Raw genomic sequence first — 11813 nt, forward strand, 5'->3', positions numbered from 1 at the left:
CCGATAACGCGTAATCGATTGAGATATAATAGTGTCTGACTGACAAAGGCATATTTAAAATTTTAGTTCCACAAAGTCCTTTGTTCGATGGTAAAGAAGTCGAATTTTTTGGGAGATAATTGAGAACGCTTTGCTGTAAGAACCGACTAAAGGTATGCAAGATACAAAAAAAAATAATCGATTTTCTCAGAATTTGTCAGAATAAAGGTCTTGGTAAACTGGTGAATTTTTCTTTATTCGTTTTTCGCTTTGCAGGGGCTCGCGAAATTTACACCAAAATCGGCACTTTTCCAGATGTTTGTGTCTATATATTGAAAGCTTTTCGGAAAAGATTTCACAAAGAGTAAACCACTCTTATTTCTTGAAGTTGTTAGAGATGTCAAATTTACTTAAAACAAACTCCAATTTTTGATGAATCTTTATATTTCTTGCTAGGTACAAAGATCGGAAAAGCATCCTGATGCATTAAAATTTAACCAACGAAACTACATTCAGAATAAAACAAACATCCCAACTAAACATCAGGCGAAAAGAATTTGGGGTTAGATGAAACGGCGAACTCTAGGAGTGATTTGAAACAGGTCTCTTGAGTAAAATGAGAGAACTTTTGACTTTTCGTGTCGATGAAAAAGTAAGAAGACAGCTCGTAAAACCTGGCATTTCTTTGCCTAAAGATGTATAATTTTACTCCAAAGCATCTTTTAAATAAAAATAACCAGTTTCTTTTAAATTCGGAGTTGTGTAGTTGCCCTTTCACTTGAATTTCTAGGTCCATTCCGGCAACAATAAGAAAGTGTTCATGACACTTTGTAAACCAGGCTGTTTTGTATTCTTGACTATGATTAGCTCTGTCTGAAATTTAAACACCACAAACAGCAGTTGTCCCTGGCCTCCTCTCCCCACCCCTCCCCCAAGCAGCACCCTCACTTTTTGCACCTTGTTGCCCCAAAATGGATATAAGTACTCTTGTAATAGGCCCTTTGGAGTACCGACATGGTTGTTAAGAAAAAAAAGATTGATATGCATAGTAATACGTTGTTTAGCGATCGTTGTTAGACAAATAAAGGGTCGGGTAATCGTAGGTTCATTCTTGTCACAAACAAAAACAAACGGACTTCCTTGGAACATCACAAATGTAAACCGCTAATAAAATTCTGGCAAAACAAATTCATTAAAACAGGAAATGTTTAATCTCTCATACTACAGTAGCAAAAACAATGCAAATTGAAATAAAGAAAGCAACTTTCCATGTATACTGCTGGCCGTATTTAAAAGAATACACGCATATAACACACTAAGAAAACAATGAATTTCTAAATGCAGCTACGGTTAAGTTATAAGCCGGCTCATTCGTGTAACTCCTCAACTGGCTCCATCAAATCCTTAAAACAATTGTGTTGATGCAAGTAAAGCCAGAGAGAATGGGACAGCAGGTCGATTAAACACACGAAAGCTCTCCAACACAATATCTGAAAACTTGAGGTAACAATCAATGTAACAAACGATGCATGTGGGGGGGGGGGGGGGGAGGGAGGGGGAGGAGCTCCCATATGAAACAAACAGGGATGCTCGTCGAAAATTTTGAGATTGACCCCTAAAGGAGACCAATCTGGGTGTGGCTCACGCATTTTTTGACCCCTAAAAGAGATCAATCTGGGTCAAAAATAGACTTTAATTCTTTGCGTGCAACCCCTAAACGAGACCTTGAAAGCTACAAGTATTTGCGCTTTTTCCTTAACACCCTAGGCGAGAGCAAAAACTGAAATTTACACCCCTGAGCGAGACGAGCATCCCTGTCTGTTTTATATAAGAATCACCCCCCCCCCCCCCCACCTCCCCACCGGCTTCTAAAGCTACGTCAAGTGAAAAAGAAGACGTGTAAAACAAGTTCGTTTTTGAGAATGTGGTGGATTAGGTCTGAATTCCATTTGGTAGCCATCTCGGAATGAGGTACGGATAGGTCAAGAAGGCATCTTCCTTCCTCTTTCGGTTCTTTTCTTGCATTTCAGGCTGAACAACATTCATGAGGTAAGTGTAATAACGATTGACGAGCTGGACGGCCTTGTGATCACGAAGCTCGTTGCCATAGTCAAACAAGGAGTCAAAACGGTACAGCGCAAGTGCGTTACTAAAGCTGGCTTCGATCTGTGGAGTGAAAACAGAAAAACTGAATTTGACTGTCTGATTTTGAATATTAATCAATGTTTTACTCACCGTCTTTCTATCAAGTGTATCATGGCTTTTAAATCACTAGAATACGAATCCATTAATTCAATTACTGACTGCCGGAATTCCTGCTTGACTTTAACTGACGCCTGACTTGAAAAGGTCAATTGCTTTTACTGACTTTGTGAGTTAGCTGTCAGTTGTTGACTCCCTATACATGATTGACGGGCATGTAGGTTAAAAGAATGAATATCTGTCTCCTTGGGTGCATTTCTAAATCAGCGATGGACTAAAGGCAACATATGCCACAGACTCACATCACTGCGTATTAAGAAAATGTCTAAGGAAAACGAAAACGCCAAAGAATACCCCTTAAGAAAAATTGTCTTTCGAAACAAATTCAAATACAGTTATTTCAGTGAAAATCTACTCTACATTACGAGATCTACAATCTTTGTCCGACCTTCAAAAGGACACTTCTGTTCTTGCTAGCGTAGGGAGCTCACAAACGGTAACCGACACGTTGTCTCCTTTCACCTTATTAATTTTGTCTGTTTGGAAATATAGTGTCTAGAATGCATTTCCAATGTACTCCCAAGTACACTGCGTTGGGGGAGAAAGGAAGGAGCTCAATAATAATTAAGGCCAGATTCACGAAATTTAAACGTATATGCCTTAGCTTTACATACGATACTAAACTGTACCGCGCTAACGGCACAAGCTAAGTCCACATGATTGAACCCGTGACCATGCCATTTCCAGCGTAGGTATTCAATGAGGTCACACAACTTACAGAGGAGGTGTTTCTGTTTGGCAGACGTAGCACGGAGAATTCGCCTTCCTTCACCCTGGTATCGTTGTACAGTTTGGTTGGTAGGTTAGGAGTATACTCAGCGTAGTCTGACAGGGAATAGTTTACAGCAGCGTGTTGGACGCTCAGTTGTGAGATAATGCGGGTCACAATATCACAGAGTTCGTCTTTAGTGTCAATCTTTGAGGGTAATCCTTGAATCTGTTAAAACACAAAATGAACCACTTTTAGATAGCACGGCGAACTTAGAGCAGATTTCAGCGTTTAACTGGTTGAAGTCCAAATCTTCGTGTAAATGCAGAACAAGCCGTTTTACGTGTCCAGGGGAATGATACGGATGAAAAGAGCGATTACTCATGCACCACCCCAAATATCGTGAAGTGTCTTACAAAGAAACAAAGAAGACAAATCGAAAAACAAAACACAAATAAACCAAAACCAAAAACAAAAAGAGGAATGACCCTCGGACGTACAAAAGGGGAGAGGCCAGATGCTACCTCCTGAAGAGTTTTTAGCGATTTTTCCAAATGATTATTTGTCCCTTGGTCATTTGTTGGTGAGGTTAAGTGAGGATAGGTTGTTATAGTACCGAGATACGAAGTCATCAGTAGCACAAGCACAAGCCATCTCTCAAAAAACTTCTAAGGTTTTTATTTGTGTTGTTTTGTTTTGTTTTTTGTTTTTTAAGTAAGTTGGAAAATGCGTCAAAAAGAAACAGATTGTTAAACAAGGTCGCGTTAGGCTACATTCTTTTGCTTTGATAGAATCTATATCTTTTTATAAAATTCCACCATGGCGATAATCTTCGGTAACTCCATATCCCAACAACGCCATAACCCAGAATGTGTACAGTTGTACCTCATCACAGGCTGTTTATTTCAGGTTAAATGATTTCAAAATGTTAAATGTAATACAATGTTGTATATAATGAAAATCCTTAGGAGGAGATTGTATACGTCCGTGAGCCCAGACGGTAACGTTGTTACCGTATATCCGGCGATGATCCAGACGCCAAAAACCAAGCTGCAGTTAAAACAGCGTACGTTATATATCCCTTCATAGCCGGTCGAAGATATTTTAGCAGAAAAGTTGTACATAGGTAAAACCAAAGACAGCACTTAGATTTTTTACACTTACTTTCCCATAGCGACCGTGGAAAATCGGTAGTGAGTCAATGGACAATTCATGGAGGTATCTCTGAAACTCATGGTCGTTTTGAACATCTTCATTGTCATAATAATACCTGAGAAAACAGTACAATGCAAAACGTTTACTGACCCTGCCTACAAGGTGTTTTTCAAGGATAATTAAAGTCAAAATGTTTTCTATAAGTCATCATCCCTCGTCTACTTTTTGCAATTGCATACATTGCCTTCCAAAGGAAGGTCCGAAGCTAGTGTCTCAAGCCCGTACCTAGTGTGCAAAGGCACATCCCGCCACGAGTTATCTGCGGCTATTTGGTTGAGCATTCGACTAGAAATCGGAAGGTCTAAAGTTTGATCATTTATTGGAGACATTAGACATTACACAGGGTATCACTCTAATGCAAGTGCCATACTCGGTATAAACATTTGTTAGGAAGTGATATTTTTATGAAACTCTTGTGCTGCGTCAAAAGACAATTGAAACACTTAGTCTTAAAATCATCGACCTGAACCGCCAGAGTGAGCTTAGGAATGCTGGCGTTTCGAGGGTTAGCCCTTTGTTAGAATTTAGTGTTTTTGCTGTTATCCCAATACCCAAGGTAGATAGGCTTACTATCAAAACGCCAGATTTTCTTAGTCAGACTTAACTTTGATAATGAACTAACCACAAACATTTATCAGATTTATGATCAAGCGATCAAAACTATTTTTAGGAAGTTGGTCTTTGATACAGAGTTGCAAGTTTGCCTTTTTTCCCGCCGGGCAGTAATACTTACAAGTCGACGTATTCCTTCACCATATTTTCTATAATTTTCAAGATTTGCTCCCCATCATCTCTGTAAGGATAATACGGAAGAAGTTCCTTGTCATCGACTCCGCGTTTCTATTCATTCAAGAGAAATAAAGAAGTCCACACTTAATTGTGACTGGTCTACAGCAAAACACACAATTTCCAAGCTATGTGTTTCCACAAGTGCTCCTTTTAAAACTACTGCTTAACTTTGAAAAAGCGTGCGCTGGGATCGTAGGACTTCTTGAAGACAGTTCTATACATTTAAAAACTGCTGTGCTCCAGTTATGGTTTAAAAAACAACAACAGAAAAAAAAACGCAATTTATTTTTGTTCTACTTTTGTCGTTGCGGTTTTTTCCTTCCTTTTAAGCAATAATTTGAGGTCAGTATGTCTAAGACGCCATTAAAAATAATGCAGACCGGAATACTGTACATGGACATATCGCCGTTTCAACTTGCATTTTTGTTTGAGAAGTATACTAGCTACATCATCTGTGAACGTTTCTCGAGTGAAATATCCTATCGGGGATGTCGTAATCATTTGAAAGAATTTAGAGTTCCAAGCTATGTCCCCGAACGTGAACAAAAATGGGCAGCGGTCAAAGGCTTGATAAAAGTAAAAATAGAAAAGAAATATTAGGTATAAGTTCATTGAAAGACTGCATAAAAAAAGAGTTCACTTTTTTTTCTACTTCCTAGGCTCTTTTGGTGCAGAAAAGGTTGCCTGTTTACATATATTGCGGATATTTAGTCCCCAGGGAATGTTGTGGTCAGTGTAAACTCATTTCCATGTCTTTAAGGCTTGAAAAAGTGTTTAGCTTAACCAGAATGTTTTGAATATTTTTAGCCTCAAAGATTGAAAGAGAAACCGACGCATCACATACCTTTATTTCGTTTCTAAAATCTGTGACATCCCACGTGGTTAATGGATGTGCGTCTGTGAGAAGGCGAGTGGTTCCATTACTTCCAAATGCAAACAGCTGATCCATAAACTGTCCTTCGTTAACAAGTTTTGGAGCGCCAATGGTATTTGGGACTGCCACGTCTCTACAGTGATACTTGAGCATTTGATGAAGCGGATGAGCAGAAGACAGGGTGCGTTTTAATATCACGCAAAATGGCTCCATTAAAAAATGAACCTTGTAAAAGAAAATATTTCTTAATCGTCGTGTGGCATATCTGCCTCTAAAACATAAATACGAAACGTTAGCTAACCATCATTTCACCCACGCACCTTCTTTAGTTTTAGACTTTTTTGTGAAACCACTCGAAAGTGTCTTCGGCGAACTTTATACTCTCAATTTCAACCAAACGCGACGCTAGTAAGAACGCTTCAAATTATTCGATTTGCCAACAACACAAAGCTGTCTATCACAAACTGAATTTGACCAAAATTCTTGAGCTAAACTTTCGGTTTCGAATGCAGACTGACGCTTCAAAGTTCTCTTTTCCAAACTAACGTTCTAAAAGGTATTTGCCCAATAAAAGTCAGCGGAAGTGGCACTTCTCCAACACACGGCAATAATGAAACAAATTAATGGAAGCGTGCTGCTTATACTTCGTAAATTGATGAGCCGAGTTTGAAATGAAGAGCAGTTCAGTTAATCGCATCAAGATGATTCAACGAGCCGCCGACTATTAAAGATGGAAAGACTGAACTGTTCATTCAGAGTACAAGATAGAACGAAGATGTTTCTCCAGCAAACTTTTAATTAATCACTCGTGTGGTGAAAACTCTAACTGATTAGGTTAGCTTTGTCGAGATGACCGGAGATGGCCACTAAGGCGAACGAGCATACTCCCCACATCACTTTGCAATACTGCCATTTGGCTCTTTCTACAAATTTAACTTTCCTCCAAAACCACAAGCTCATTTGGTGTTTCCTTTCGCTGTTTGACATGAAGAGTGTAATGTATGCCAATCAGCGGTGATAAAATATACCTCTCGATAAATCTTTGTTAATTGCACTACTTTATTTATTGTATTTTCCTCACAGTTTCTCAGAATCTTATAGCACTCAGTCTGGTTGTAATTTGAGTCCAAAACTATGAGCCAGACTTCCAAATCATGCTGAAACATTCACTTTAAAGAATTTTAGAAATTACATTTATTCAGAAAAAGGGATCTAAGTAATTGATGTAAGCAGTGGGTGCAAATGTCATAAGTGTTATGGGAACTTGACTACTTTCTTCATTCTTAGTTAACCTTATTTGTAATTTTATTCACCTCTGTATTTTTATTACGATAGATAGGCTTTTTATCTTGTGAATAGTTATGATTTTTAATATCTTAATTTGTGCGTAAACATATAGTCCTGATAACTGTGACTCGTTTTAGGTGTCCCCAGTTAGCAGCAATGCTAAACATTGTTCACACGTAAATGAAGTTATTATTACTATAATTTACGCACAGTTTACCCCCACGGCAAATGGCCCAGTAGCTTGTATTCCCCTTGCTGTCTGCCATGGAGGATGTTTAAGTTAGGGCAATTTTTTCTTCTAAATACCGAAGCAAAAATTAGCAGCTGGTCCGCCGTTTTTTGCTATGCTTTGTAGGCTGATAAAACAATCAAAGCACATGTTATATCGAGACTTTACCTAGAGAACAGTAGTAGAGGTTTACTAAAACAATTAGAAGGGTCTCTCTCGATCGTTGCCGTGTTTGATAGTTGATTCGAGGTTTCGCTCTTGATTACTGAACTATTTGCTAATAGAAATCTCGAAGTTGTACTTAAGAACTCTTTTTAATTTGGTATGGCCTGGGATCTGTGCACTGCTTAAACTTCTCTCTTATAATATTGTGTGAAGCTAGGGAAAGTTTTAAAAATTCATAGTAGTGACGTACCTTAGCAAGATGCTCCACAATTTGTGCATATCCGAGATCTGTAACCTGGACATTCAATTTGGCCAACATCCAGTTGCCATCATCTTCAGGAGTATACACAGCTGAATCTGATGAGAAAGAATGATTTTAGCTCAGAGAGCTACCCTCATTTGTTATTTGTAAAAAGGAACTGGTTTGTTTTATCACTGTTTACTTGCTTTATATTGTCTATATGATTCTTCCAAACTTAACAGACAATTAAAAAAAACCGGCTGTTTTAAATTGTAAATCTATTTGTCTTTTTTTTTCGTTGACATCATTCATTTTGTTTTTTGCTTGATTTTTTTAACCTACTTTGTTCCTTCAAAGTGATTTTTTTCTGACTCAGAAATAATCCGATAACTATGTAGCCAACAGCTTATTTCAAAAAGAAGGAGATCAAATCATAATATTGCCCAAACTATTTGATTTCTCAAGTACAGTACAGCGAAACGAGGTTATAATAATAAAGATTGTTGCGGAAATGTAATGGTTTATTAGATACTAACTTCATAAAATCTTTTATATACTGAACCTGGAGTGTAATCCATTTGAATGGCCACAGGGACGAGATTATTGGTTTTTGTTAGGAAATTTTCCGCAGACGCAAACAGAACAATGGGAGAGAGTGTGTCCCACATTGTCCTACGGGGATCTCTGTCAGTAAGGTCCACCGTTTCTCTGGGTAGGTCGTCACACAACTCGTAACGAAGAACGTAGACTCGACCCTGATTAATGGCCTTAAAACAAAAAATAGATAGATAAATAAATAAATAAATAAATAAATAAATAAATAAATAACACAAAAACTGAAATGAAAAGGGCAGCTGAGTCACTCTTAGAAGAATTGCTTCCAAGCAGCCATTTGCCTCGTGGGCAGATATTTGCGCTACACATGTGAAGGATGTGCCAAACATGCTGGGAAATAATAACAGTGCGACTACTCGAACCGCCCCTGTTTGAGCAAAAAGTAACTAATGTTAACTCTTAAGAGGACATTCACGGAGCCCATTCTAGTGTGCTTTTGGTAATTTTTTTTTTTGCAAAAAAAGAAAAGTAATGAATCAGGAAAAAAAATTGAGGCCTAGTGAGGCTTGTGATCTAGTTTACTTAATGTAGGTTCACTGTTGTCAAAATTGAACTTTAGACTGGAGCTTTCTCTAAACCCTCGAGCTAAGCGAGAGGTGTGGACTTAGTTTGTGTCCCTCCACGCAATTAGTCGGTTTACAACGAAAAACATCATAAATCCTTTGTTCTAACGTTAAGCGCTTCGATAAGTAACTTTCCTTCGAACTGGTGCGGCTTCAAAATTTCTACCGTAAAGCCTTTGGTATTTATGTTCTGGACGGTAATAATACCTCTTCTAACGTGTCATCGGTTCCTAAAGCTTTCCGTACAGTGCCTTCCCAGTCAAATTCTGGATTCAGTGTTTTATAAAGTGTGTCCCAATCCAACCCCACTGGACCTAAACGAGGACAAAGGAAGGATTAAAAGAAAGCAACGCAGGACATGTGCACACCTATTTTTATTTTTATTTTTTCCTGTCTTGTTATTATTGATATCATCAGCATCACCATCATCATTTTCATTATTATTATTATTATTATTATTATTATTATTATTATCATCAATATGATTATTATCATCGGTACCATTATCATCATCATTATCATCATCATCATCATTATCATCATCATTACTGCCTATATCATCATTATTAGCATTATCAATATCACTTTCCATGCCATGATCAATAGAAGTTGAATAACAGTTATCTACATTGTTATTTCCACAATCATTGCCTGCATTTGAAAAAACCATCGAGTACGATCCAAAATTGAAAAGTAGCTCAAAAAACGTTTTCAATGTTTTTTTCTGTAACTTGAAAGGTAGTAATTGTTGTTCTAGCGACACCATTCTTAGAGGAAGTTTTACCAGCTTGGAGAGTAACTCGTCTCAGTGACATAGGGTTGACTCCTGCCAGGCGCTGCTGAGTAAAGAACCTGTCACTTATCCACTCAGTCTTGTCGTCAATAAAGGCTTCATATTTCGATGGCCTCTTGCTATATACCTTTAAGAATAAAGACACAGAGGTTTGTTCTACGAATGAAGAATTCTTAGTCGCCATTCGAGTGATCCAGTAGATACGCTTTATCACACGCTGTATGTGTATAGCTTGCCTAGGGTTACATTTATAACCGCTGTTGTATATATTTTGTTCATTAGGTTACACGAAGAGAGCGTAGTAGTAGTTTGACACAACCGTAAACACACACACACCAACAAACAAACATACAAACAAACAAACAAACAAAAATTTAGTCTTACCCCTCCTAGCTTCGCAGACATTTCAAAGAACTTTGACAAAATCCGATAGTTGTAGTTGTGGCTTATTTCTTTATCGGTGATGTTATTAACCAAACCTTTGTAAACGATAAGGCTTAAGTCGGTGGTTAGGACAGTTTGAAGGTATCCCTCTAAATAAAACCTTGTGAAGGGATTTACGAAATCACGACCAACTAATGTCCAGGGACTTGGCACATCTAACAGAGCGAATCCATATGGGCTAACTTTCAACTTCCATTTGTCTTTCATCGTGAGAACTTCCATAAACCTTTTGGCTTGGCAAACCAAGTTAGTCTTTTGCGGAAGAGAGACATCGCATTCCGCAAGCACTCCGAGCCTTAAAAAGCAAAGATTATCGCCTAATTACAAAGACAAGGTCAGTGCCATGTGCGACTTATAAACAAAACGGGCATGCCTTTGTAACGAAAATGACATTCTTACGGTAAAATTAGAATGATTTTACTAATTCTCTCTTTAAATTAATGTGTTTATTTAAAAGTAATGTATGGAATACTGTTATACCTTATGAGTCTAACGCTAAAAATTTGTGTTTGCTTATTTTGTTCTTGTTTATTTTTCTTTCGCTATGTTTGGTTTTCCGCCCTCTCTTGTTTGTGATGATTAAAATATATTTATATTTTCTTCTCTATTATACGCTGGTTGTTTTTGTTTATACGTGCTGTGCCGATTTGTAATTGAAAATTACATATGTTTCAAAACTTGTTTTTAATTATACTAAATTCACGTCGTCCCTCGCCAGGTTTAAAGAGGTACTTACAATTTAGCCACTCGTAGAATCGCTTGCAAGGTTTTATTTGACATGTTCTTCATCGGTACCATCTTGACCGCGCGACGCTCATCGTCTTGGCCAGACGATAAACTAGGAAAAAATCAATAAAAAAGATCATGTATTATAAGAGAGGTGGGAAAAAAAAAAAAAAGGAAAAAAAAATAGACTACCAAAACCATTGTAAGATGAATTTTGAGCAATGGTGTACGAGGCGGCGTTTGGCAAAACGATACAAAAATGTTAGCATTTTTCCATCAAATGTTATGAATTTGGATAGCAAGGTAGGGGAAAATTAAATAGGGAGAAATAAAATAAATATAATAAATTAAATAAAATAAACGAAAAACCTCAACAATGCATAATACTGAAAAGGTAGCGAGCTTTGTGACTGAGAATTGTTAACTTGTCATTTTACTATTTGTCGTTTTGTTGTGCAAATCACTGCAAAGGTTTCGAAAAATGCTTATATTTTCCTTGTAAATTTTACGTGGCAGTTGCGATCGGACATGTGGGAAATCGACGTAGACATGCAGAATTTTTTCACATACCCAAGCTCGAACGTTTGTCATAGGTTAATTCTGTAATTCCAATGCAAGTTCTACCACGAAACAAAGCTGTTACAACACAAACAAATAAACGTGGGTTTGATGTCCTCGAGCAATGCATCCTTGAAACCCGACGGGGGGGGGGGGGGGTTGGGCGTCCTCCCATATCTGGGCTATATAGGTATGTGCGGCCCCAAATGGTAGTGTTTTTTAGCCGTTTTGGTCATATATAGGGTATCAATTTTGGCCGTTTTGGTTATAAATAGGGTATGGTTTTTGCACTCTGGTCTTGAATTGGGTATGTTTCTTAGAAAAAGCTACTTTTTCATCATTATCGATAAAACCGTCAACAAAA

General features: G+C 37.7%; 1 protein-coding gene across 2 annotated transcripts; it reads right to left on the minus strand.

The window, feature by feature from the left end:
- Positions 1–1167: 1167 nt before the first annotated feature.
- Positions 1168–10400, minus strand: LOC145477926 (allene oxide synthase-lipoxygenase protein-like). Of its 2 annotated transcripts, none has more exons than XM_081455804.1 (10): positions 10106–10400; positions 9713–9848; positions 9136–9242; positions 8313–8517; positions 7760–7866; positions 5799–6053; positions 4899–5005; positions 4115–4220; positions 2960–3178; positions 1168–2145 (listed from the first exon to the last, which is right to left on the minus strand). In XM_081455804.1, the coding sequence occupies exons 1-10, from the start codon at positions 10385–10387 to the stop codon at positions 1912–1914; spliced, it is 1758 nt and encodes a 585-aa protein (XP_081311930.1). In that variant the 5' UTR covers positions 10388–10400; the 3' UTR covers positions 1168–1911. The 2 variants fall into 2 exon arrangements, with proteins under 2 accessions (XP_081311930.1, XP_081311928.1); XM_081455802.1 differs by having other exon boundaries at positions 4115–4229.
- Between the last annotated feature and the right edge of the window lie 1413 nt (positions 10401–11813).

Source organism: Orbicella franksi, chromosome 2 (genome assembly GCF_964199315.1).
Source record: "Orbicella franksi chromosome 2, jaOrbFran1.1, whole genome shotgun sequence".
Taxonomy (NCBI): domain Eukaryota; kingdom Metazoa; phylum Cnidaria; class Anthozoa; order Scleractinia; family Merulinidae; genus Orbicella; species Orbicella franksi.

Bases quoted from the DNA above. Each gene is read 5' to 3' on its own strand.
- LOC145477926 (XM_081455802.1), bottom strand. From the start codon at position 10,387: ATGGAAGTTCTCACGATGAAAGACAAATGGAAGTTGAAAGTTAGCCCA. The intron at 8,518-9,135 runs GTATTATTACCG...TTTTGTTTTAAG, and splicing joins CCGATGACACGTTAGAAGAG to GCCATTAATCAGGGTCGAGT. The intron at 7,867-8,312 runs GTTCAGTATATA...CTTTCTCATCAG, and splicing joins TCAAATGGATTACACTCCAG to ATTCAGCTGTGTATACTCCT.